The 27,982-nt window shown below is 48.1% G+C and overlaps 1 protein-coding gene and 1 non-coding gene across 2 annotated transcripts; both read left to right on the forward strand.

Annotated features, from left to right (window-relative positions):
• The first annotated feature begins 207 nt into the window (after positions 1-207).
• OSCP1 (organic solute carrier partner 1) lies at positions 208-27,562 on the forward strand. The gene is made up of 10 exons (XM_037149813.2): positions 208-401; positions 9,239-9,393; positions 14,358-14,525; positions 15,043-15,123; positions 18,706-18,809; positions 19,262-19,390; positions 19,926-19,995; positions 21,567-21,706; positions 22,581-22,644; positions 23,022-27,562. Exons 1-10 carry the CDS (start codon positions 290-292, stop codon positions 23,136-23,138), a joined length of 1,140 nt encoding a protein of 379 aa, XP_037005708.1. The 5' UTR covers positions 208-289; the 3' UTR covers positions 23,139-27,562.
• LOC119052548 (U7 small nuclear RNA) lies at positions 19,767-19,829 on the forward strand. The gene has a single exon (XR_005083144.1). It is a non-coding gene; the product is annotated as a U7 small nuclear RNA (small nuclear RNA).
• Positions 27,563-27,982: the final 420 nt, after the last annotated feature.

Consider the following 27,982-nt stretch of genomic DNA (forward strand, 5'->3'; position numbering starts at 1 on the left):
TCCCTCGGCACCCTCTCCGGCCCTCCCCTTCCGCACAGCCTTGGAAAGCCAAAACTAGCGCTCCACCTGAGGCCCACAGGACCTACGCCATCCACCTCGTAGGTCTGGCATCCAGCCCAATAAGCGTCCTTCCCTGGGCACCTCGCAACAAAGGGAGTGCTCATTGGCTCCTTTTGCTGTCCGCTGTGTTGCCCTAGCAACCAGACTACAGAGACGCGGTGGTAGGGCCTCCAGGTCTCTGGCTACCTAGCCTCGGGTCACTTCATCAGCTCTGCTATCTTTCATCGTCATGTCGATGCGGACGCTACCGCTGCTTTTCTTGAACTTGGGCGGGGAGATGCTTTACATCCTGGACCAGCGGCTGCGGGCCCAGAACATCCCGGGAGACAAGGCTCGCAGAGGTGAGAGATGCCCGGCCTTCGCAGCCAGCCCCATGCCCCACAGTCCACCCCGGTACAGACTGACCTTACAACGCTCCTGCGCACCTCGCTTTCTATAGCCAGAGATCTTTCTCACAACCATTCAGAGCCCCTCGGGAATCAGATTTCCCAAAAGCTCTTTTCACAGCAGAGGTATTTAATAACCTTGTCGAATATCATTACAGTACCTCAGCTCCTCTCCCCCAATTTCCTCATCCCCCTCAAATTGGTGAGGTGATTTCCGAATCTCCCTTGACAACCGGTTCCTCCCAAACGTAGGGAGCTCAGCTGCCCACCACCTGGCGACACATTCTTTGCTAGTCCAGCTGGGCTCCTTCCCTCCCCGACCCCATGGACCAGGTTCCAGTTCTCCAGTCCTCTGTGCAGTATCCTCCGTCATAAACTGGAAGCCAGTCTCACTAATTTCAGAAGCTATTTCTAGAAAGGTGAGGTCCTGAGATAACATAGATAAATATATAACTATAATTCTTTCCCTTCACAATTGTTGGAAGAGAGTATAGGTGTGGAAATAATTAAATGAGAGTTTCTAAAATGTAACATCTGTCCTCCTACACACACCACCTAATCTCCAGAGAAGTGACCACCCAGAACTCTCTGTCACCCTCTTTTTCTCCTGCTTTTATTCCCTTGTCAATCAACGACTGCTTTCACCAGCTTTCCTGGGACTAAGTATTGTACTTTGGGGCAGAGGAAGAAAGGTGATGCGAACGAGGCTGGCGCGGCCACTGATTAAAACGTGGGTTCTCTCCAGCAGTCATTGTGTACTCAGTTGACGTGAAGCATACACATTCAGATACTCACCATTGTGTCTGTGTAACTGAGTCCAGGTCCATTCATAAAAGGATAAAAAGAACTCCCCATAGCATACACCCTCCCCTCCATTCATTCTCTGCACTGCTACCAGTGAGCGCTGTAAAATGCACATCTGTCCTTATCCTCTGCTACTTAAAACCGTTTTTCAGCTTTCCATTATTGTCTGGGTGGAGAGCAAGTCCCTGGCAGGACACATCATGGCCTTCTGATCTGATTGGTGTCCATCTCTGTAGTCCTGCCTTCTGCCACTGCGTGCCTCCTGCTTTGCATCTTAATACCAAACTGTTTGTGGGTCTCCAATGAAAGCATGTTCATTCCTATTTCCATGCCTATTCTACCCCGAACCTCCCATTTCCGTGCTAGTAACTCCCCTTTGATGCTGCATAATTCAGCTGAAGATTCCTTTCCTTCAGGAAGCCTCCCACATGGGGAAAGGGCCCGCACATACTCTCACGGCGCCCATGCACACCTCTCTACCTTATCACTAACCGCATCAGCCTGTAATGGTCTGTGCATGTCTCTCCCACAGGACCATCTTACTCGTCATTGTAGTCCAGCACCTAGCGTAATACCTAGACCAGAACAAAGTGGTGCCCAGTAAATGCTGGCCTGCAGATCTAAATTCGCTGTTTTCTGTGACATTGCCATTTCTTCTTCAACAGGGTTATGTTTTCCTTGGTGCCTTTGTTGTGTGATTGCATTTGGGCTGACGGCGTTAGTGAGCCAACAGGTAGTTCTCGGATGGGTAGTCTGCCTCTTGGAAGGCAGTACAAACCAGAGTCATACAAACTCCGTCTCAACTTCAGGTTTACCATTGAATACAGTGTAAGCTCTATGAGCCTGTTTCTTTTTCCATAAAATGGGAATAATACATCCCATATATCAACGTTGTAAGGAATGAATGAGATAATGTGTATATTTAACATATTTAGCACAATGAGTATAGATGTTGTCTTTCAAGAGGAGGTCTGGGCAGGACCCTAGGAGTCATGTTAAGGGACTGGCTTCCTTTGCCTCCAGCAGCTGCAGTCCTTCAGGGTTTGCTAGATCCAACCGTCTTCGGTAACCACACTCACACACTCGCTCCTCCCGCAGTTGGGAGGAGTGGCAGGAGACGTGTGAGATGCTGGGTAGAACATCATCCAGCCCTTCCGCACATTCCCTGCAAGCAGGGCTTTTGGTAGGTCTGGTCCAGTAACTGATTCTGAAATTGGAGGACATGTTTCTTTTCTAATGATGACAACGACGTTTATTAAGCACTTAGAAGGAACCAAGGACTTCCCAGAACACCTTTACCCCACAGCTGTCCTATCACGTAGGTGATACTACTGTCCCCATTTCACAGATGGGGAAACTAAGGCCAATTTTCCCAGGATTACATATTTGAACCAAGATCATTGGGCTCCAGAGCTCATGCTCTTCAGTAATATGTCCTTAGCCACTGCACTGCCATCCCCCCCCCGGGGGGGGGGGGTGGCGCTGCACCAGAACCTGTGTGGCAGTCGGAAGGTTGGGAGGAGAGGGAGAGGTTTGAGAAAAATACCCAGCATACCCAATGAGTTTTTGTAAAGAAATGACAGAAAGTACCATGGTTGGCAGGTGGGGACTTACAGAAGACAGAGTGAAAAGGCAGGGTTGTGAGTGCAGGATTCAAAGCAGAGAAAGGCTGCACCCCCATCTGGAGTCGGGGTAGCCACAGGAAGCAGGAGCCACTGTGACAAACACCTGGTCACAGAGACCTAGAAAACGCCGGAGGAAACTGGTCTCCATGGAAGCTCTGAATGAAAACCGCTTTTCTTCCAGATGGTTTCATTATCTTACACAACTCATTGCTGTCCTGGAGGCCGTCCTGCTCCCAGGAGGCCGGGCCAATAATGCAGCTTCCCCCCCAGCACAGCCTCCGGTCCTGCCTTCAACAGAAAGGAAGCTCCCTCTGGATGGAGCAACTTCTCAATGTTGCATATTGAATGTTGTTCCGCATTTTAAGCAGCAGTGAGAATAATAAAACCTGCCTTCACCTCACTCCTGTCCTCTTAAAAATGCTCCTAAATAAGACTGTTACATTTTGTCTGCACGCCTCATTTTATAGGAGGGGAAACTGAGGCATGGAGCCATTCAGTGATTTTTTTTTTTCCAATACGTGAAGATCACGGTGTAGTTCTGAACAACCAAATGGCGGCGAGGTTCTGTTTTTATTTTTCTAACTTCAATGGAACAGGCAGCTCTGCGTAACCTTGGGCATGCCTGCCATGCACAATATAACCGAAGTGGAATTCTCACAAACAAGTCATCTGGAAAATGGTGCATAGAAATAATAGAAAATAATAATAGAAAAATGGTGCATCATTCCCCTTCCCCTGAATCCTCAAGTGGAAAGGGCCCAGGAGCACACAGCACGGCAGAGGCCTCTGCTTCATCGTCTGCCGATGTGCCTCCTACCCCGGGGAACGCATTTGCCAGCTGTTTTCTCAGCAGTCACTGTCCCTTAGAGTAGGTTGGACCCCCGCTTGCAGCACTGCTGTCCCCAAACATGCCTTCCAGCGGGCGGGAACTGCACCCTCCTGAATTCCCACAAGCCCGTTAGGCAAGCCCACCTATAAATAAATGCCACAAGACAGAAGATGTGGACATTGTGCTACAGAAACCAGCATCTGCTTTAAGAAAGCCCGACTCTTGGTGCTGCTTCCTTACTGTTTTCTCTCCAAATCCCTGTGACTCTTCTGGGAGAAAGACAGTGAATTTTCCCAAAGGAGTCTGACCTTGGCAATGGGAACCCTTTGCAGCCAGCTGGGGCTCAGCACTGGCTGTGCTTCCAGATTGGTCTCTCAGGAGCCCTTGGTATTGTTCTTGGAGACATGTATGCTTTGATTATAACTGCAGAGATCACCTTTGAAGCAATCTGGTAGCAAATTTTCCAAGGGACACCATTAATGACAAAATGGTTTTTTTAATTGGGATGTACATGGAACCGTGTTTATCTGGGAGTGGTTTTTCCAGATTGAAGTCTCCCGAAAAAATAAGGAAAGAAGAAAAAAGCTATCTTGCATCCTGTGTGGGTGGTGTCCAGTGTCCTTCAGTAGAGGGAGCAGAACCTGGAGAGAAGGCAGCCTAGTGCTGATGTTTCACATTCCATCCCCGCTACAACCCTACGAGCTCGGTTTGATGATGAACCCCATTTTACAGATGAAGAGACTGAGGGTAAACAAGTTGCTTGCAGTTACATAGCTAATAAGTGGTAGAGCCAGGTCTCAACCCATCGAGAGTCTTGATTCCCACAGATTTCTCTCGCCGAACACATTGCTCCTGCTCTGGTTTCCTCTGGAAATCCGCCAACTGCTTTTGTCCGCGGGAGTTTTCTTTACAGTGGCTCCGTCATGAGTCTCCTCTATTACCTGCAAGTCACACATCAGTGTCTAAAAAGGAAACCAGAAGTGAACGGGCACTTTTCGTTTTAACTCGCATCTGACGTTTTCTCATTTGAGCGGTTTCATCTGTACTCTAGAGAGGGAAATCTTACATCAGTTTTGTAAGAAATCAGGTTACACGCAAAGAAACTCCCTTGTCTGCCTTTCTTGAAATGATCATTCCTTGTAGAAGTTAGTGTTTTTTAAAAGCCTTGTTTTGAGTAACATGCATTCTCGCAACATAACACAGGAGGACTTCCGGAACCTTTCGAGGCTCGCCCCGGAGCAGTGGGCCACTCTGAGGTTCCTTTCCTCCTAGGCCACTCATGCCATAGGATAGAACCACTCTGGGGCGCTTTTGGAACTTGTTATCCATCATCCTTTTAAAAGTCTCACATGGAAAGCAGGGTATTCACGTTAGACGTTAATGCAGACACAAAAAATAGAAGTTTCATAGGCCAGGTCATCGGAATTGGTATTTTTAAAGCCTCCTTGAAAATGACGTTTCTGCTTCATGAACTGGTGTTTTCTCTTTGTATGCTTCGTGTAGATGAATGGACAGAGGTGGACAGAAACCGAGGTACGCCGTCTCCGGGCTGCATGTGTTCAGTCTGCATCCACAGGCTCCCTTGAGACCTTTACCACGGGCACGCGAAGTGGGGCCACGCTAAATATTTTACAGCAAAAAAATATGTATAGGCATGAGTTTCTCTTTAGCCAGGACATGGGTTGTATATTTGAATCTTTCATGTAAATGCAGCATGTGAGACGAGACGCAAGCGAACTTAGGCACAATGACCTTATTGCACTGGAGGGACTCCTTCCCCTCTCTCCATCACTTCTAAGCTTTGTGGGGACGGCTGGGGCAGCAGCCACACTTCTGGGTAGGTCGTCCGATTTCGTAGTCCCTCAAGCAACTCTCTGAGAGTACCATGTAACCATAACCAAAGAATTGCGGCTCCACACGAGGGACCTTCCTTGAGCCGGTTTCCTTAGCACAGAGAGATGGCCGTTGCACAGCTGAGAAAAACGGAAGCATGTGTCTGCATGGCTGCCAGGGCGGAGGGCAGGAGGCATGGCGTCACGCATGTACGTCGAGCAGCCCTCTCACGTCCAGTCTTCAGCTTCCCCTTCACCTACCGCTGCAGCAAGCCTGGAGAGGCTGCTGGTTCCTCAGAGTAAAACTGCAGCCTTTCTCATCTTTAAGTGTCCCCAGTACTTTCCATCACGTGACGTTCGGGTGCAGTTTATGCATGTCATCAGCCATCATCCTCAGCATTTGGAATGTCTCACCACCCCAAGCGTGCTGAGGGGGGAATACATGTAATACTGAAGAGCACAGGCAGTAGAATCAAACAGCCTCCTTCTCATTTCAACACTACCCCTAGCCGTGTGCCCTTAGACTTGAGCCTCTCGAAGAGTCCATTTTCCTCCTTGATAGAATAAGGATAATAATTCAGAATTGCCCTGTGAGGGGGAAAGCTAAATGGGATCGTGCATGGACGGCTCTAAGCCCGGTACCTGGAACATAGCGAGGATGTGAAACATGGTAGCCCTCCAGAGGTAGCAGCTTCTCTCTTTGACCCTTAGTTCCAAATTGCATGTTCCCATAACCAAATTTACAACGATGGCTTAGTAAATGCTCAGTTGCATTCAAGAGCATCATTTCATCGGGCCAGGCTCAAAGCAAAGCCGAATTAAAGTGCTTGATCACTTTATTATATTTCACAACCACCTTTGGCCACTTCTCGTAAGCAATTTTGGGCCCACCTCTGAACATGAGGCAGAATTTCAGGTCAGAAGTGTGGATTTTTTAAGTTTCTTGTGTACCTAATTGATCACTTGAATTTATTTTAACTTAAGCATTCAAAAATAGTGAACAGAAACTAACTTCATAATCTGAACTCAAGATGCACCTGTGGAAAAGCACTCCCCGCCCTTCGTCTCCTTCTGACGACACCTGGCTCCCAGTACATTCCTGCCTTGTGCAGTTACACAAAGCTCCCCTGAGTGCCCACAGCTCACTGAGGTAGCCTGACAGGCGTGGTTAAACCTCTTTCTCAGGTTTAACTTACCTGTGACCTGGCCCACTTCTCTGGAGCAAAGGCATGCCCTTCCTCTTTGTGCCCTAGTGCTTATCTCAGTGCCTGGCGCATACTGGGCCCACCACATCCAAGTGCAAGGTGAAACATGCTGTGAGGCGCAGGCATGTTCATTTGTGCCCCAGATTCCTTCCAAAGGGTTATGTGAGAGGAAAGACCCTGGGTACTGGGGCCCAACCGTAGAACTGCCACTGTCTCCTGGGGGGTATTTGTGGTCACTGCCCAGCCCCCAGAGTCAGGGCCTGCTCTACCCTCTGTCCACCCAGGGGACTTTCTGGGTGTTTGTGTGCGAAGAGCCACGGAGACACATGGCTTGTTCACTCCCCAGAGGGAAAGGTTCCAGTTTGCTTTTTCCTTTGCCGGAGCGGCTAACAGTCTCCTTGTGACTTTCTTTCTTCTAGAACTGATTTGTTGGGGTCTAAGCCACTTTCCTTCATTCTGCCAAGGGCTGAAAGACCCGAGAAAAAGCTCTCAGCACCTGGGTGAATGGCAGATATTGGCAAGCATTCACGTAATCAGAGCTGATGTGATTCTTTAACCTGAATTCCTCCTCCCTGGCTACATAATAAACCTGTGGAAAATTCAAATTCTCTCTCTTGAAGCCTTACATGTGGCTTTTCAGTTGTGCCTATTTCCTTGAAAATTCTGCATTTCATTCTGCTAAAGAACCCAGTTTACTGCAGGTCCTTGATGGTTTAGATCGAAGGCAAAAGGCCATGCCTGAGGCCAGCCCGAGGAAGTATGTCTCCAAGCTGTGCACGCTGGGGACATGGTAGTGTACACTGAGGGCAAGCTGCGACGCATTGAGGTCAGATGTGAGGGAAACCCTGCACTGGTCATGGAATTGGTTCTTCCTCACTAATTGGAAGGAGTCCAGAATGAAATCCAAAGGTCAAGTGTGAGTTCATCACTTCTGTAAGGGGTGTCCATTAGCTCATTAGAGGCAAGTTGCTGGGGGGAGGTTTCTTCCCCCCACTTCTCTCTGTAGCCCTTCCATTTAAGATTTAAATACTTATAGGATTGTACACCTGAAACCTATATAATTTTATTAACCAATATCAGCCCAATAAATTCAAAAATAAAAAAATTAAGATTTAAATATAACCAGCCCTGAGCTTCCCTGCCGCCTCCCCACAAAATGCCCTTTGAGCTGCTTTAAAATGCTGACCTGGGCCTTCAGGGCACTCCTATCAATTGCTTAAAGGTGCAGAAAGTGCCTGAAACCATGGCCTCGGCGCTCCGCCTTGCCTTCTCCCTCTAAGATATGTGGCCACAGCCACACCTGCTGTGTCCTTTGTGTGTCAAAAGAAAGAGGCATTTGTATCTTTCAGCAATAATTACTCATGTTTAATAATTGATTGTGTGTAACTTAAGTAACCAGCTTACTTTCAAATTTTAATTACTATGAATGTATATTCTCAGTATCCATAAGCTCTCACCTTTAGGCAAGAATAGATTTGGTTTAATTAAGAATAATCTGTGTTCAGCCATCCTTGCTTCTGTTTCCTGTACCAGAGGGATTTTCTAGCCCTCAACTAATAATATTTGTGTAGCAAAAACTGTCTATATGAATGAGTGAATGAAGAACTAGAATTACAGACACACCTGTCTGCACACACCTCAGGACAGGTGTCAGACTCATTTTCACCGGGGGCCACCTCAGCCTGGCGGTTGCCTTCAAAGGGCCGAATGTAACTTTAGGACTGTATACATGTGACTACTTCTTAACTAGGGGCAAAGGAGCTTGGGGCTGCGGCTGGGCAGAAACAAGATAGAGGGCTGGATTCAGCTCCCAGCCTTGTGTTCGTCACCTGTGGCTTAGGGCCTTTATCCTCACTGGATGAAAGTTTTCCATCTGAACAACAATATAAGAGGTAGCACTATAGTGAAATATCAATATTATAAATCAAATCCAAAAATTAAGTCATCCTAAAATGGTACTAATCTGAAGTACACATCGAGTAGGAACATTAGAAATGTTTTACTCTCTAACCACTGAGTAAACTTGTCTATTTTCATAAACTGTTTTGCCAAAAAAAAAAAAAGTCAATTACCATTCCTGGTCCCATTTTTATAAAATTTAATTTTAAGTAAAGATGTTATGAGTTTGCTAAACAAATAAGAGTGCTGCTATCTCTCATGTTAAGGAAACGATCTAATCTAACATGTTTCTGGGAACATTGTTTTAACGGGAGAAGCAGCACCTCCCCTTTCATCGGGTGAGCCAGTGCACATAAAGGTGGCTTGTGGCCTGTGAGGCACGGCACACTGTACATTGTCACATTTGTGTTTGCCCCGAGGGGGCCTCACAAAGCACTCTGGACCCCGAGGTCGACCGCAGCACGGTGCGGTTTCTCCCCAAGCACGTCAGCACCCCCGCTGCCCAGGCCCAGCTCCTCCACCCTGTTCGTACACAGCGTTTCCTGAGCAAAGCTTCCTCCGGTGCCTGGCTTAGCTGCATTCCCTCTTGTCTCTACAGTTCTTCACGACATCGTCTTAACCATGTTCAATAAAAACTTTATAGAGGAACTGTTCAAACCCCAAGAGCTCTACTCCAAGAAGGCCCTAAGGACCATCTACGACCGCCTGGCTCATGCCTCCATTATGAGACTGAACCAGGCCAGCATGGACAAGGTGAGCAGACGGCTGCCTCTCCCCCCTTCATTGCATTTCTCGTGCCTTTTGTGGATGGTGGTAGACAGGAATCAAAGGAGAAGATGTATGTCATGCTGCCTTGCAAAGAAAATAGCCTCATAAACATTAGTTGTCGAGTTTCAGAGTTGGAAAGGACCTCAGGAGTCGTCCCACCTGCCCAGAGACAATGCTGGTCTTCATGCCCATGTTCATAAATGCCTTAACCCAACCCTAAAAACTTGAATTCTGCTTCATTCTTGACAGATCTCAGACCTGACAACCAGGGATTTTTTAAAGCAAATTCAAGACTTCTCAGTCTTTACTTCTAACATGAACATATCTATCTCTTTGAAAAACAAACTATTAGGGCTCTCTGATTTTTTAAATAATAATTCCAAATAAATTGCAAAGCATAGACAGATCTCTTATTCAGAAAAATTCCGAACCATTTATATAGATACTCTGTTCTCAGGAAAGGACAGCATGTCCCAGTGGGTGTGGCCCAGTTGGTTGGAGCATCTTCCCATACACCAAAAGGCTGTGGGTTCAATTCCCAGTCAGGGCACATGCCTAGCTTGTGGGTTCAATCTCCATTTATGGCGCCTACCGGAGGCAGCCAGCCGATGTTTCTCTCTCACACTGATCTCGATCTCAGTCTCTCTCTTTCTCTCTCTCTCCCCCTTCCTCTCTAAAAGCAATGAAAAATGTGCTCGGGTGAGGATAGTAAATAGATAAATACATAAAATCATGCAGACTGACGGTGGGTGCTAGCCAAGCAAAGTCAACATTCACTTACTGCCGCATCTGGAACCTCGCGGAGACAGGCTGCCTTTGACTGTGCCCTCTTACCCCTGCCACTTGCCTTTGGAGATGACAAAGAGCTAATTCATCAGTGCTGGGAGGCTTGAGTGAGAAACGTGTCGTGACAAACCTAGGCCTGGCACATAGTAGGTGTTCAATAAAATGTTAATCACCTTTTCTGCTCTGCTTGCTCGGCTCCCTCTGCCTTTAAGAAGGTTTAGGTGTCGTAGAGAAGGTACATAGAATTTAGAGTTAAAAAAAAAAAAAAAACCTGGACAGAAATCTCAGCTTTACCAAATAAATACTAACTGTGCAGCTCCACTTGCTGACCAAATCTAAACTTCTACTTCTCCATCTTATACCTCTTTCACCCTAGCACGGTGTCCTGTATGTGACAGGGACTTCATATTCGGTGATGGTGGCAGAGGGTCTCAAACCGATGCCTCCAGTGTTACCCCCACACACCAGGCGGCTCCTGTCGGATGCCACTTACCAGGTGAAATGTTTAGCTGCATGTTGGAGAAATGGGATTATGCAGAAAGGTCTAGCAAAAGCCTCAGTGTCTGATCATCCTGAGTTCAAATCTCAACCTGCCACTTAACGACCAACTATATGAAAGTAGGCATTTTGTTTTTACACTTGGGACAATAACTACCTTGTAGAGTTCTTGTGAAGGTTAAATGGGAGCAATGATGTATCAATGTGCTCAGCGCTCAGCACAACACTCAGGTGGGAGCGGTTTATATTTCCCATCCCGCCACAGATGAACCCGTAACTTCCCTCCCAGTCTGGCCCTCTGTCCCCTGTCCCCCTGCCTCCAGCAGTAGCATCGTCCTTCTCCCAGGCACTAAATCGAAAATGCCGTAGTCACTCTGGACAGCCCTCTCCTCGCCCCCCCAATGTGGTCAGGCAGTCCCCACATGCAGACAGCTTTTCCTTCTAGGTGCCACGTGCTCTGCTCCGCCTTTTCCATTCCCACCGTCTTCATTCCAGGCCCTGAGCCTGGATTACTCCAACAAAATTTCTTTCATTCACACAGTCAGCAGGTATTACTGCAAACCCACAAGGAGCCGGGTCCTAGCCAACCTCCCCAACTCCGGTGTCTCCCTTCTCTCACACCGCATGTTGCCAGACCAATCTTGCTTAATCACCACTTTTATCGCGTTGGCTCAGAAGACTTCAGTAGCCTCCCACTCCCACCACCTCTAATCTAAATTATTTTGCCCATCTTTTTAAAACCTTTACTATTCTAACTTAGCCATTCTTACTCAACTTCCTTTCCCACCACCCCCCTCCCGACACGAACTGTCCTCTCCAGTTCCGCTGTTCTCGTTCTCCCAGGAAAAGAGCGCACCGTGGCTGCCTGCGGGCCCTCCCAGGTGCCGTTCCGCAGCTGGAATGCCCTTCCTCTCCCGCAGCCAGTGGGAAGCCTCTGCCTGCCTTCTTCACTCATAAAGCCTATCTCGACCACTTTCGGCCCCACCAATTTCTAGTCTTTATAGCTGGTCATACCATACATGGGGTTTGTTGATTGATATCCTACTAAGTATTTTTTATCATTTTCTAAAGATTTTATTTATTTAGCCCTGGCTGGTGTAGCTCATTGGATTGAGCTCGGGCCTGCGAACCAAACAACCACAGTTTGATTCCCAGTCAGGGCACATGCCTGGGTTGCAGGCCAGTTCCTAGCAGGGGACACACGAGAGGCAACCATAGGTTGATATTTCTCTCCCTCTCTCTTTCCCTTCCCCTCTAAAGATAAATAAATAAAAATATTTTTTAATGTAATGTTTAAGAAAAAGATTTTATTTATTTATTTTTTTTGGGGGGAGGGAGAAAGAGAGGAAGAGAAACATCGACTGGTTGACTCTCACAGGCCCCCAACCAGGGATCTGGTCTGCAACCCAGGCATGTACCCTGACCAGGAATTGAATCCACCACCTTTCAGTTTGCAGGGCAACACCCAACCCACTGAGCCACACCAGCCAGGACATATTTTTATCATTTAAAATTGTTCTTTTTTTTTTTTAAGTTATTTTTTAATTGATTGTGCCATTACATTTGTTCTATTTCCCCCCTTCATTCCCCTCCACCCTGCACACCCCTCCCCCTCCATTCCCCCCCTTTAGTTCATGAACACATGTCTCAAGTCCTTTAGATTCTGTATTTCCCATACTATTCTTGCCCCCCTATCTATTTTCTATCTACCGTCTATGCTACTTATTTTCTGTACCTTCTCCCCCCTTCTCCTTCTCCCACTCCCCTGTTGCTAACCCTCCGTGTGATCTTCATTTCTATGGTTCACTCCTGATCTAGCTGTCCTCTTAGTTTGCTTTTGTTTTAGGTGTGGTTGTTAATAACTGTGAGTTTGCTGTCCTTTCACTGTTCATATTTTTTTATCTTCTTTTTCTTGGGTAAGTCCCTTTAACATTCCTATAATAAGGGCTTGGTGATGATGAACTCCTTGAATTTGATCTTATCTGAGAAGCACTTTATCTGCCCTTCCATTCTAAATGAAGGCTTTGCTGGATAGAGCAATCTTGGTTGTAGGTCTTTGGATTTCATGACTTGGAATAATTCTTTCCAGCCCCTTCTTGCCTGTAAGGTCTCTTTTGAGAAATCAGCTGACAGTCTGATGGGAACTCCTTTGTAGGTGACTATCCCCTTATCTCTTGATGCTTCTAGAATTCTCTCCTTCATTTTAATCTTGGCTAATGTAATGATGATGTTCCTTGGTGTGTTCCTTCTTGGGTCCAACTTCTTTGGGACTCTCTGAGCTTCCTGGATTTCCTGGAAGTCTATTTCCTTTGCCAGATTGGGGAAATTCTCCTTTATTATTTGTTCAAATAAGTTTTTTACTTGTTGTTCTTCCTCTTCCCCTTCTGGTACCCCTATAATTCGGATGTTGGAACGTTTAAAGATGTCCTGGAGGTTCCTAAGCCTCTCCTCATTTTTTTGAGGGAAATTTGAAACTTTTTGTTTTTTTATCCTTAAAAAATCTCTTTATTCTTTAATGTCATTTCCACAGCTAGTTTTATGATATCCTTTTGCAATTTTTCAATTAAAATATAATTCACATAAAGTAAATTTCACCATTTTACAGGGTACAGTTCGGTGGTTTTTGGTGCATTCATAATGTTTATAACCATCACCACTGCATAATTGGAGAACATTTCCACCAGTCAATAGTGATGTCCTCTGTTTTATTGCTGATTTTAGTCATTTTCTTTTTCTCTCTTATTTGCTTGGTCAATCTAAATAAATAATTGTCAGTGATCTAGCTAAAGGCTTGCTGATCTTTTCAAAGAACCAGCTTTTGGTTTCATTGATTTTTATCTAGTTTTCAACTTTCTAGTTCATTGGTGTCTGCTCTAAACTTTATTTTCTTTCTTCTCCTTGGTTTGACTTTAGTTTGATCTTCTTTTCCTAGCTTCTTTTTTTAAAAAATATATATTTATTGATTCCAGAGAGAGAGAAAACAGTGACCAGTTGCTCCTTGCATGTGCCCCAACTGGTGACTGAACCCAAACCCAGGCATGTGCCCTGACCAGGAATCAAATCGGTGACATTTTTTGGTCTGTGGGACGATGCCCCACCCACTGAGCCACACTGACCAGGCTTTTTTTTTTTCCCTAGCTTCTTAAGGTGAAAGGTTAGGTTGTTGATTGGACACATGCAGGCATCTGCCACTGTAAAGTCCCCTCCGAGCACTTCTTCAGCTGCGTTCAAGATTGTTTTTACCGATGAGAAGCTCAGGCTCAGAGAGCCGAGCAAGGCCTTGGCCGGGGCCATTCAGCTCCTCAGTGGTGATGGAGGGCGTGGCTGTGGGTTTCAGCTCTTCGACTCCAGCACCGGGCCCAGGGCCCCACGGCTGCCAGTATTGTTACTCACATGTCCCACCCACAAAAAGCTGGCCAGAAATCCTGGCTTGCCCAGGAATGTCCTAGTCTCACCATGTTGTCCTGGCTGAATTATTAATACCGCCTCCCCCAGTTTACTCTTAAAAGTATCTCGGTCTGAGGGGTAACCATTACGGTCACCCGAGGTATATGATACGCGCAGTACTGGTTTTCAGTAAATGCTTGACTGCTTCATTGTTTGGAGGTCCTGACATCTGCTTCTGTGATCCCATTTATTTATTTTGTTCATGGACGGGTCGGCAGCTCTATGACCTGATGACTATGGCTTTGAAATATCAAGTATTGCTGTGTCCCCGTCCCAAGGACGTGTTGCTGGTCACTTTCAATCATTTAGATGCCATCAAGGGATTCATCCGAGACAATCCAGCCCTCGTGCACCTAGTGGATGAGACTTCCCGGCAGCTGATCGAAGTAAGATACCGTCCATTTCTCACCTCAGTACTTGTTCTAGTTGCTCTGCTAAGAGCAGGAAGATGCCGTGACAGAGCACAGGACGGGGAATGGCAGAGCCTGCCAGGCTCCCAGAAACCCTAAAGATCTCCAAGTATCCATTCTGGTGTTACAAGAGGCATCATCATCTTTTGACCTCTTCCTGTTGCCTTCAAAACTGGGAAAGCAGTGATACAGAGCCCAGCCATTTTCTCCTACCTTTTTTGGAAAGGGGGTTGCTATGGAGGTTCTGCTAAATCTTGGGGAAGAACCTCTAGGGTCTGTGGGCGACAGGAGAGCTGGTGCACCCCTTCTCTGTGTGGCAATAACGGGGTTTGTGAGAGAGCAGCGCTGGCTCTCCTGCTGCCCCTATTGCCCCAGCAGCTGAGTCTTCTTGGCCCTGCTTGTGCCTCCCATCCCTGACCGCCCAGCTGCCCCTCCTTGTCTGCACTCCTGTTTCACTTCTGAAAGTGAAACGCTTCTGCTTTGCCTGTGGCAGGTGTACGGCGGTCTCTCTGCGGGGGAGTTCCAGCTGATCCGGCAGACGCTCCTCACCTTCTTCCAGGACCTGCACATCCGGGTAAGTGAGTGGGCAGCCGCGGGAGCACCCTGCCGCGGCTGTCCACGGGAAACAGCCGAGACTGCCCAGTGAGTGATGTCCTCCGTGCTTGTCTCCATGATGATAAACTTTCTGATAACAGCCCTGGCTGGTGTAGCTGAGTGGATTGAGCAAGGGCCTGCGAATCAAAGGGTCATCAGTTCGATTCCCGGTCAGGGCACATGCCTGGGTTGTAGGCCAGTTCCCCAGTAGGGGGCATACAAGAGGCAACCACACATTGATGTTTCTCTCCCTCTCTTTCTCTCTCCCTTACCCTCTCTCTAAAAATAAATAAATAAAATCTTTTTAAAAAGGGAAAAAAAACTTTCTGATAACAAATCTCTGCAGTTTTTAGATGGAGCAAGGAAGACAATGAAACTGTTACTCCTTCTCAGTTACCTTACATGTTTCTTTAAACTGTGGTTTCTTCCCTTCCCCGGAGGAGATGTGCTCTCGAGGCCACCAGCCTGATCTCAGTTGCAAAGCCTTTTCCCAGACCTTTAGTATCGTTGACCTCTCCAGTATCTACACCTTTAGGAGGCTGCCCTCTTCCCCATGAAGCTCTTGCCTTCCCTGGACTTCCGTGGCACCGTGTGTCCTGGCCTGCCCTCACCTCGCCTGTCCCCATGCCCCTCACTCCTTCCTCCCCCTCTGCCTGTCTCCACACCTCCTTCTGCCCCCACCTAGCCACATCCCTCAGGAATCGCTTCCCTCCCACTGTCCAGCCCTTTCACCTGGCCCTCCAGAGTCTAACCTCTGCCCTCCCGCTGCCTCAGCCCTGCCATCTAGACCAACATCCCCACCTGAAACTCAGTGCCTACGATGTAATGTCTGTACCTAAACTAATCTCCAAAATTCAAGTCCTGCCTCAACTTTCTGATTTCTTTCAAGGCACCTTCATTCACTTGGCTCAGACCAGAGCATCGCCTACGAGTCCCCTTCACCGATCTTCATCCCATTGCTTCTAAGGCCCCCAGAGTCTGCCTTTGTGACGCCCATGCCCTCTTCCCACTCCCACCGCCACCAGCCCAGCTCGGGCCCTCACACCTCTTGTTGGCCGCTGCCTCCCAACTGACCTTGCCTCTTCTGCTCCAGACAGTTCTGCCCCCAAACTTTTAAAAGCGTATTTCTGAGCTGCTGAATGTGGGCCTATCTCTCTCAGACAGGACTTTGTTCCTTCCCATAATTGAACACACTGATGTGGGAAAGATGGACGATATGGCAAAATGAGCCCAGGCGCTGGGGTCAGACGCTCTTGCGTTTGAGTCAGCACCGCTCCATGGCATTGGGCGGGTTACTTCTCTTGAGCTGTAGTGTCTGGAAAGCGATGATCATAAGCACTTAGAGCTTGTCGTGGGGACGGACTGGTACAGCACAGGTAATGTATAAGTGTGTGCCGGCACAGGCGCAGTGGGGGTGCTTCTGCAAGCCTACACACGCAACTGGTCCCAGTGGTCACCCCTAGGAGCAGGAGCAGGTACATGGGGGACCATGGTACAGGAGAGACTTACGTCCCATTGTATACCCTTTGAGCCCTTTGAGTTTTGTACCTGTCACAAAATACAATTCAAACAATAGAAGAAATAGAATGTATCTAGCCCCTGGTTGTTATTAGCTTTCCATGGACTGGGGAAGATAAACAGATTTCAACTCTGAGGCCAATTTTTATTTTTCAACCTCATGAATAATTATATTTTCTGTGCATGGAGCAATAATAACCTCAATATAAATTAAGGTCTCTAATAGTCTTTGATTAGAACAAAAAGTATGAAGGTATCAATCAGATTAAGTTTTGCACTGCTGTAAAATAGTGAAAACTCTACATCACGTTGTCAAGACTGTACATTTGGACATTATTGTATGAGGTGTAGTAACATAAGTAGCCATACTGATTTCTCAAGTCTGACGAGATAAAATTGATTATAATGAAAAAACACTAATAAGAAGTCTATAACAAAACCATTAAAATATATTAAACTACAAAATCTATTAAGCTTTGATTGCTAAATGGGCAAGCAGTGAAACACCAGAATGTTCATCAGGAGAAATAGGATTCCCACGCCCTGCAGGGTTCAGCCCCTGATTTGTAACATTTGGCTGGTTTTGCAAGTCTGGTCTTTAATGGTATTTCTGCCTGGCTGCAATTCGTGATTGCCTATACAGATTCTCTCCGTTTTCAACAAAGTGTTGATAGTTTTTAGATTTGTTAGCAAAACCAACTAACTAATGGACAAAAGCTCTGCTCTAACGTTGCCTTGCTCATCGCTGAACCAGAACCCTCCTCCGATGTCCACGACCTTCTGTGAATCACCAAACGCCCAAAGTGCTCTCACGTGGCCGAGGCCCTGGCCTGCTCTCCAGGCCCAGCCAGAGACTACCCAGAACCAATTCCGCTTGGAATCCTGGGCAGTTACTTAAAACCTTCTCTGTTTCCAACCCCGTTCAGCCCTACAGAGCTCCTCCAGAGTCGCCTCCTAAAGGCTCCATCGTGGCGTTTCTTTCCTATCATGTGCTTATGTCGTGTGTCCATTGGATTACAATACTAAGAGTATCCGCTGTAATTTATTGAACACTTACTATGTGTCAGACTCTTTGATAAATGCTTTTGGTTCATTATCTGATTTAGTTAGCACATTAACCCATTGAATAGGTACTATTACTACCCCCAGTTTACCAGAAAGAAACTTGATGCACAGAAAGGTTGTATAACTTACCAAAAGCCCAGAGCTGAGGCTGGCAGCTTGCAATTCTTTACACTTTGCATTTTCACTGCCTGGCACACAACGTCCTTGACAATATTACATATATACTCTTGTAGAATATTAGAGTTTGAAGGGACTTTCAAGTGAATCTCATTCGACAGGTGAGGAAGCTGAGACCCAACAGAACCAGCTAACTGCTGCAGTAGTTATGGGATTTAATCTGACCAAGACCTCAACACTGAGCACACAAACGCAGAAACGGAAAGAAGCCTCAGTCACGTAACAGACCTTCAAACAATTGCCAGCCGGGTTCACCTACTCCGGCCCCTTCGCACCAGCCCAGCGCGTGCGCAGAGTTTGTGCTCCAGAGTCAGAAACACAGGGGTCGCTCTGAACCCTCAGCTCTGCCCTTTATGAGCTGACTGGCCTTGAGGGAGCGTCAGCCTCCGAGCTGCCAAAGCCTCGTCTGTAAAAATGGAGATAACGAGGTTCTCGGGAAGTTAGCAGGGAGCCCAGGCATGAGTGTGAAATGTGGAGTCAGCCTGGGTGTTGAATCCTGGCTCTGTCTCTTACTGTTTTATTGTTCTCTTTGGGCCACTTTACTCTGTGACCCTTATCGGCTTTCTCACCTTTCAAACGGGGGCATTACACCTCACCTAGAAGATTTGCCCTTAGGCCCAAAAGGAGTTCTATTTATAAAAATGCTATAACTCTCCAGGTGTTAGTTAGCTGTGGTAAGTTTTTCTTATCGTTATAAGCTCACGAGGTAACATTCCCAGCCCATTACACACTCCCCATCCTCACAATGCTTATGTCTATGAAAATACACAGAGAAAAATCACAATAAGTGTTTTTTTTCCAGGTGTCCATATTTCTGAAGGACAAGGTTCAGAATTCTAATGGTCGCTTTGTGCTGCCAGTGTCTGGGCCTGTTCCCTGGGAAACTGAAGTCCCCGGGCTCATCAGGTGAGTTCTCGGCAATAATTGCCAGACCCGTGTGTGGGGTTCTGGGAGACCAACATGTGGGCCACCACGCAGGACGCCACACAGTGGGCCTTCCTTTCCTCAGTAAGCTCAGCAGTTAGAAGGTCAGGTTTATCCCAGCCCTGCTGCTTAGTAGACACTCACAGGGGACCGCCCAGTTCTCCAGCACGCACTTCCTCATCAATTAAAAGGGCTCATCGTTTGGTTTTCCCAAACCTACGGGTGAATAATAATGCTCTCAAGTACTTACACAGCACCTGGCACATAACATGTATCCAATACATATCATTGTACCATTATTATGAGCACAATTGGCATCTTTCTCTTGAGAGAGCACATGAATTCCTTGTTGTCCCACAGTACAAAGAGTAAAGATGCCTCCGGGACTTCCCAAGCTTGGAGAACATCCCTTCCTGTCACATTTTGTGTTGTAGAATGTTCAACCACAAAGGCGAAGAGGTGAAGAGGACAGAATTCCGGCACGGGGGTAACTATGTCGCCGCACTGAAGGAAGGCTCTTTTGAACTGTACGGAGACCGAGTGCTGAAACTGGGAACTAACATGTAAGCAAATTCTCCCTCCCTGAGTGAATTCCAGTCCCAGAGGGATCGCTTCATTTGAAAACACCAGCTTGACTTCTGCTGTGAACATCCTGCTGAGAACTGGAGTGGTTCCCCTCAGATACAATGCATGCAGCGCCCTGTGGTTTCCAAAAGGCGCCTAAGACTTGCAAACATAAGTAACTCAACATGTTAAAAAAGTAAATCATTTGACTTGGCCATGGAGAGTCAAAAAAGCCACTTCCACACAGCTTCCCAGGTATTTTTCTTTGGGAAGAAGTGAAATTTGAGTGGCCGACAAGCACTTTGTTGTATTCTGTATTCCTAGCTATTTTTCTGGATGCTTTTAAACTCTCCCAATAAAAGCTGTGAGCTACAGTAGAGCTTACAGCTCATCTTGAATTTGTCTAGTAGGTCTTCCCGTCTTTACCAGAAGACCCACACACACACACAAAAAAAAGCTGTGAGCTGTGTTTAGGGTTAGAAGGGAGTCAGTAACGGCTGGACAATGTTTTCACAGTTTTCTGTTGGCAACCAGGTACAGTGCGAACCGGCCTGTGGAAACCCACACGTCTGGAGCATCAAAGAACTTAGCTTCGCAGACACAGGTGAGCTTCTGCTTCCCTTATTTATCGCCTGAGCTTATTTCCAGATATAAAAATCTGGATGTGGAGAAGGGTGGGAACTCTAGATTTCAAAGCCAGCCAACATTTCCTTCCTCGTCTGCAATCTTCTCGATTCGGCCTTATAAAGCACACAGGTTTTTAATTGTAGTTTCCCATGGAGACCTCCAGTGATCTGACTAATTAGGTAATTTTAGGCTTGGCTCAATCACCATAATTAAATGGGAACCGCACACCAGGACATGGGAAATAAGCACTCTCCCAGTGCCATTAGGTCCCAGTTTGCGGACTCCACACCTGTGTGTCCCGATCATTAAAACGTCCCTTTTTCGTGCTTCCCTACGTGATGCCTGAGTTCGAAGGGGGGGGTTGAGGGTCTCTGAATTCCATCTTTACAAATGTTCACTGACCTGGCTACCAGCTAGCTACAGGACAAATCATGGAATAGTCAGTTACTCAGCAAACATTCGTCAAACTATTTCTATGGGCTGGGTGCCCAGGGACACAAAGCTGGCTTAGACGTGCTCACATCCTGAAGGGACATATAAAACTCTGGGAGAGACAGAGACAGAAGCAGGCACTTTAACACGGTGGACGCAGAGCTCTCCTGGCATTCTGAATGAGGTGCTGTGCCAGGAGAACACGTGTTCTGTCCAGTGGGCAGGGGCAGGGCACAGAGGTCAGGAAGGCTTTTCAGAGGAGGTGACGTTCAGGTGGAGTTCTAGAGTGGACAAGAGACATCGGTGAAGGAGACATCGGCCTGCAGGCTGAGGTGACAGTTTGGGCAAAGGCACAGAGGACAGGAGAGCACAGTGTTTGGGGGAAGCAGGGAGCCAGCATCTCTCCCATGCGACTCCATCATGGCCCAACTGAGGTGGGTGTCCAGAGAGCACTGCCCAGGGACCCTGGGGCCTGATCAAGAACGGGCTTAAACAGTTTGGACTCTGTCCTTTAAGCAGAAGGCGGAAGGGTTTATTTCAAGCAAAGTAGAAGTGGGATGGGAACTGTATTTTAGGCAACTCTGGCAGCAGAGTGAGAGCAGAGGCAGAGCAGGGGAAGGCTGAGTGAGAGAGTCCGTTTGAAGCGGGTAAGGTTGGTTAAGCCCGCAAGATAGCTAGAGGAGGGAATGGAGTCAGGGTGTGTTCCCCATGGTCACCACCTGAGGGCAGTGTGGTAGCTCCTATGGACCCAGTGCCCCTTGGACCTGGAACCCTCAGTTTTGGGGAAGCAATCTGAAGGAAGAGGAAGCAATGCTCTTCTCCTTCAAGAAGGAAGGTAGTTTGAGGACAGTGGGCACCCGTGGGGCCTCCCACTCATCTTGCAAGTGTGAAAATCTCTGGTTTACCCCCTTGCTAGAGTCCCTCTGCTTCTGACACAGATTGTTTTTCTTTTAGTTAAGGCTGTTTTCTGTGCTGTGTTTGGACCTAGTTCTTCCCAGAAATAATTTAATGTTATTATTTTGCCTTGTTTTATAATACCGCCCTTGGGTCTCTGGGTCTCCACAGGAAATATGATCACCTTCATGTGGCTAAAAATCACGAACTTTTTTTCCACAGCAAAGCATTGCTCCAAACCCTCTTGCTAAAGAAGAGCTGAACTTCTTGGCCAAGCTGATGGGAGGAATGGAGATTAAGAAACCCAGTGGCCCTGAGCCAGGGTTCCGGTTGAATCTCTTTACCACCGATGAAGAGGAGGAGTATGTTTTAAGTCTGTTTCTTTAAAAGCGTATATTAAAATCCTAAGTGTGTTAAACCAAGCAACTGACCACTATAAACCAGTGACACCTATAAATCCAGATGTCAAGATCACAAATGACATACCTGCAAATTCAATAACCTAACTAAAAAAGAATCTACCAGTATTAGATAGCCTGAACTTTCTGGGTTAATTCAAAAAACAGTTCTAACGTTTCACTTAGCACAGCTGAACAAGAAGTATCAGAAGTCAAGACAGTCAGATTAAGAAAAGTCTGCTAAGAAACCAGAGAGAGGTCAAGTGCACGGCGCCCCACAGCTCACAGAGTGCATCTGCGTTCGCTATCTTATGTGATCCTCCTCACAGCCAAATATTTGGGGCGGGGAGTTGCCTTCTATTTCCCTACCCACTGAACTAACTTCTTCTGTGCGATCGATTCTATGGTGAGTGCTGGGGACACCGAGATGGAGCGTGTGACCTAGCGCCTATTCTCGGGAGCTCCCTGGCTGGTAAGGACAGTGAACGTGCACATAAGCGCCGCGTCACAAATGCGCTAATGGAGGATGCGGTGATTACATGCACTGGCAGATTGAAAGATTTGGCATCCGAGCTGGGTCTTGGAGTTTGCCAAGCAGAGGAAGGGGGAAAACGTTCTTGGCAGTGTTTAGTGCGTGCAAAGGCACAAGACACAAAAGGACGTAACTTTCTGAAGTGTAGGAGACATTGGTTGGAGATATGGAGTGCTAAAGCTGAAGGGAAATGGCAGATGAGGCAGAAAAAAGTAGGTTGCCCAATTATCAAGCGCCAGTTTGCCACACGGGCAGGGAGAAACCTCTGACTTCTGACCCGTTTCTCTGCCCTGCCCTCCCATGCAGACAGGCGGCGCTGACCGGGCCGGAAGAGTTGCCCCACGAAGTCGTCAACATCCAAGCTACTCAGGTGTGTGCAGGGGATTCCACAGCCAAATGGTTTCCCCTCCTCATCTTGAAATAACTTTGAACTTCAAAGGCCCTACCTTCTCCTCTCCAGTCGGTATGTATACAGTCCCCATTCTGACAAACAGGTGAGGCACTGAAATGCATCACGCTGGTGGGATGAAGACCACTCAGCTGGAGCATCGTCCTGTACACCGAAATGTTGTGGGTTCAATCCCCAGGAGGAGGCCAGTCAATGTTTCTCTTTCACGTGGAGGGATCGAGGGGTCTCTCTCTCTCTCTCTCTCTCTCTCAAAAAAGAATCAATAAAACATAATATCCTCAGGTGAGGATTTTTTTAAAAAAATCAAATATCAACAGCATCTCTCATTTCTCTGACAGGACCAGCAGAGGAACCAAGAGCTGGCCCGGATCATGGGGGAGTTTGAGGTCACGGACCAGCCAAAATGGAGCGCCAGCAAGGGAGACGATTTGCTGGCCATGATGGATGAGTTATAGCCGCGCTGACCAGGCACACCCCTCCCGCCCGGGGAGCGGCTGCCTGATGAGGACCCCGGGGGATGCCCAGGGAGCAAAAGGATGCTGCTAGTTTTCCACTGAGTGAAGCCATTACCTCTGGTTCCTGTTTATGTTAGAATGAACTGCGCAAGTCTCTCAGGGAGCACACTCTCTGGAAGGCACACACATACACACGTTTTCGGCAAACTGTATTCGAGCTTTTAAATTGGACCTTTCCCGTTTCCTCCTGACTTTATGACAACCAGCCAAAGCATCCTGGGCCACAGGTTCAAGCCTCGGAGTTGGAAAGGGGCGCTCCCATTGCCACTTTCAAGGACAGCAGCCATGGGGGCTGACAACCCCCCAGATGCCTGAGAATCATCACAAAACTTCAGAGCTTTCCGGGGTGTGTTCTGCCTTCTGAGTTTGAAGTAAGTGGAAAAGGCGGTTGCCTCCAACAGTGGGGACCCATTTAGACAGCCCTCCTCTCCCTGGCACCCTGGGGACTGTGGCCTCAGAGGCACAGGAAGCAAGGTTGTGTGACAGGAACTCTCTGCTGGGGCCTGCCCAGAACATGTGGTATCTGGAGTTCTCTGCATGTCCCTCCATCCACACGTGGTGTGGGCTTCTCCCACGTGGAGGTGTGCACCAAGGAAATGCTTTGCTTTTCAGCAAGTTACGTGCTCTTCAGCCCCACAGGCTTCCTCTGCCACTTTGTGTTCTTGCATTCTGCTACAGACACCCAGCACAGTGCGCCAGGACATCTGTCCCCTCTGCCTCACCAGCAGTGACCAAGCGGGGCCTTAAGCTGCATACATGGGAGGCTCACATAGTGAGTCATATGCCCTCCTGTGCACCAGACGAGCTGCTTCTGTGGGCACGGTGCCCAGTCTGATTGGGGTCCCTGTGAATGTCAGGCCGGGGCTGCCTTCATTGTTTCAGGAAGGCCTGGGATTGAGAAAACTGGTGGGCTCAGGACCAGTGTCCAGGGGTCAAGGTCCATTCAGCCCTGTGGAAGGAACATCCAGAATGGCAGAGGCTAGGAGAGAGACAGAGCTGAGTTGGTCCAACCACAGGGAACACGTGGGCCCCTCATACCCAGCAAGAGTGGAGGGAAACACAGTTCCACAGTGTGAGGCCCGGGGAAGCTGTCCTGCGGCTTTGCCAAGCCGCAGTGTTTGGTCACAGTAAACCCTAGATGAACTGAATGTGCTCCCTGCCCGTGAAGTTACGTTTCCTTGCCATAAAGACGCCTGAGAAGCCCCACTGCCATGGGGGAGAGCCATGTCTTGCTGTAAAACACCTGTGACGGGCTTGCAGCGTGCATTCTGTTTTAGTCTCTCTTAAGCAATCTGGCCGCCACTTGGGGTGGCCTGACAACCAGAGGACACATGAAGGTGAAAGTTCTGTCCTGGTCTGAGTCAGGCCCCCACCACACTGCCACAAACCTGAACTGCACTGTCTGCTCTGAGCATGTCCTGGGACCTTGGATGTCGGCCACTGGCTGCTGAGAAGCAGCAGCCTCCTCCCTCCACCTACTCCAGAGCGACGCCGAGGATTTCCAAGTGCGTCTGTCCTCTCGGCAAACAAACAAGATACAGATCTCTGCTAAGGCAGCCTTGTGATGAGGCAATCTTTGAGTTTCATGTCTCTAGACTTGCACAAATATTGAGAAAAACAAGTTTATTTGCATAGTGGTTCAGGGCATCCAGAGAAAACAGGGGAGTCAGGAGGAGGCAAGGAGAAGATAGGAATTAACTCTGGCAAGTGTGTGGACTGAGTACTAACGACACATTGGGGTCCATTGAAAAGCAGGCCTCGGCGCACGAGGGTGTCACACACAGCGCCTGTGCGCTTCAAGGGGAGGCGAGCCACAGGCAGTCAGGATGCTGGGCTCTGGTCCCATTCCTGCCCCCAAGTTCCCCGTGTGTCTTAGGTACCCTTGCTGAGCCTTGGTTCCCTCATCTGTAAGAATGAGAAAGAACTAGTTCACTGCCTCAAGCTGGCCTGCTCACATAAGGTGTCGAATTTACGGTTCCCTGGACCCTGCCCCAGGTGGGACCTGAGAATTGGAAGCTTCACCCATGCAGGCCCCAGCTTTATGCTCTGGGGGTTTATCTGCTCTCTTTCAGCTCTTCTGGGACTAATTTTCTTCTCGACTAAGTCTCAAACTGCCCCACTCTTGTTCTCACCGGGGTTGGGATGCCCTACGGACCGTGCAGGGCAGGGCTCCAGAAAAAGCCTTCTGAATGCAAGTTCTCTAATGACTCCCCAGAGGAAAGATGCGGTAAAAGTCCGAGAGTCAGGAGGGGAGGGGACGGGGGGAGGGGTGCTGTGCAGCCCTCGGTTCTAAGAGGCAAGTTGCATGTGTGGTGCACATGGGTGTCTAACAATTTTTTAAGTCAATTCACTTTTTGCCTTTGATCCAGATCCTAGGAGGCAAGAAAGACACTTCCCCATGGTACCCCGATCCTGGAGCCCCCAAGGCCAAACAGGATCAGGTTCCCTCTTCCTCTTTATCTGCTTTATCGCGCTGGTTTGCATCCAGTATAGAGACCAACTTAAGCCACAGGAAACCACAGGGGGAGAAATGCAAATTTTAGAAAATAGATATATGTGTCACAGTAACTAATCATAAAGACCCAAATTAAAATTCAAAAACTAACCCTAACATTCATCTACCGCTAACTCCCTTTATTTTTTTAAAAGATTTTATTTTTTATAGAGGGGGAAGGGAAGGAGAGACGGACAGTATGTGGTTGCCTCTCATGCGCCCCCTACTGGGGACCTGGCCTGCAACCCAGGCATGTGCCCTGACTGGGAATCAGACCAGCAACCCTTTGGCTCACAGGCCGGCGGCACTTGAACCACTGAGCCCCGCCAGCCAGGGCCACCCCTAACTCCCTGTAAAAAATGCCCTGGATAGCTTACTCCTCAGCTGCTCAATTCCTGGACAGCTGGTTATAGACAGAGTTTGCAGGGATGGGGCCAGGAAACCCCTTCACAGCTGAATCTTCCCTGCACCGTTTGGTGATGGGGTGAGAAGTAAATTCTCAAGTCATAACTCACCCTTTTTGAAAGAGAATGTTGAGATGCATTCCAAGGGCCGATGGCAATCACTGTGGATTATTTGATTACTTTAACTGCCCCTGCCGCACACACACTCTGCATTCTCTTTGTTTCTGGCCGCTGGTGCCTGTACTGACAAAAACAACATTACCTTCTCTGTTAGTTCCCCAAACTACACAAAACCCCAATCCAATTAGCCTTGTGAGGCCACACCCCCAGCACAGCCAGAGAAGAAGTGGAGGCAGGACCCAGGACTTCTAAATCCTAGATGTGCATATTTGCATCAGATCACTCCCTTCTCTTTATAAAATTCCCTAACTTCCTTTTGAAACATTGGGGCCAACGTTTTTTCAGGCTTTCCAGGGGAAGTCACGGTGTCAGCCGAAAACGTTTGATCCGTGTGTCCTGGATATCCTAAAGACCGCTCGGGTTCACTCGCAGTTGAGAAAGCAACACTTGCTTTGTCCGCTCTCCCTCCCCTCTCTGCTGCAGCGTGTCTTTTATCTGAGCTCTCCTCCCCTCGGTCTCGCCCTGCCTTCTTTCTGTATCTCAAACCCATCTCCTACGAATGGCTGCTGAGGTTCTCCTGTCCTCTCCAAACCGCTCTCGCCCACATCTTCAACCTCTGCTCCTCCAGGGGCTCCGTTCTATCTTAATCCATCGGGCTGCCCAACGCCCTCTTCACTCACCCACAGCGCTCCAGGCTTCCTTGCTGCCTCACCCACCATCCCTCCTTCCCCTATAGCTCCTGTGACTTACTCAGGTCCCAAATCTCGAGTCCCCAGGCCCGACCTTAGTAGATCCAACAGCCTTATCTCCTCCCCTTCTCCTGGCTTTTTGCAGACCCTTGGCCCCGCCAAACACCCTTATCTTTCTGAAACTCTCTCACCCTCACCCTCCGGCCCTAGTGGCTCTAATCATATTACTTTCTGAATGCTCTTCCCTGCCCTTCCTCAGTGGCTTCTGGTTGAGGACTGCCCTGTGTGATGCAGATGTTAATGCAGCCATTTGGAAAAGCCTGTCACAAAGGCCAGGTCATCTGCCAGATGACCTTCAGGTCATCCCTGGCTTTCCCCTGTTCCTCAGCCCGATCTCATCTCTCACTCTCACCCAATCCTCACCCTTGCCCTTACTCTGACCCCGTTGCTGACGCTTTATGGCCCCTCAGTGCTTAGTTTGCATTTTTCTGTAAACTGTTTTGCAGTGTTTGTTTTTTCCCCTCTTTTCCAGAGAGGCCATTGCTTTCAACCATTATTATCAGCTCAAGAACCTGTAGTGTCCAGAGGGGAGAGGAGAGGGAATTTCAGGGGAAAGGAGGAAGGGTTTACAGGAACAAGAATAAAGGACACAGGAACAAAAACTAAGGGGGTGGAAACGGGAGGGAGGGAGCACTGGGGGGCCCGAGATGGGAGTAAAAGGCAGAAAACTGTACTTGAACAACAATGAAAATAAATTTTTAAAAAAAGAACCTGCGTGCCCTCTCTCACCTGGGCCACAGGCTCGCTTTCCCTGAGACGCCCCGCATCACCTCCCGAGTCAGTGTCATTTTTACTTACTTAGTACCTGCACTTTCAAAAGGCATGAAAAAACTTAAATATGATACAAAATAGTACAGTTTTCCATTGAAAGAGCTGGAAGTGAGAGATACCAAAAACTTTCTAACAACGGAGTTGTCACCCAGTAAAGAAAGGAGCTGCTGGTCCCTGGAGTTGGCCAGGCAGCGGTACCTGTGGGTGCTGTGGGGTCCTGGGGCCTGGCGAGTGGGAGCAGGTGAC

Source organism: Artibeus jamaicensis, unplaced genomic scaffold (assembly GCF_021234435.1).
Source record: "Artibeus jamaicensis isolate MK-2021 breed Jamaican fruit bat unplaced genomic scaffold, CSHL_Jam_final scaffold_847, whole genome shotgun sequence".
Lineage (NCBI taxonomy): Eukaryota > Metazoa > Chordata > Mammalia > Chiroptera > Phyllostomidae > Artibeus > Artibeus jamaicensis.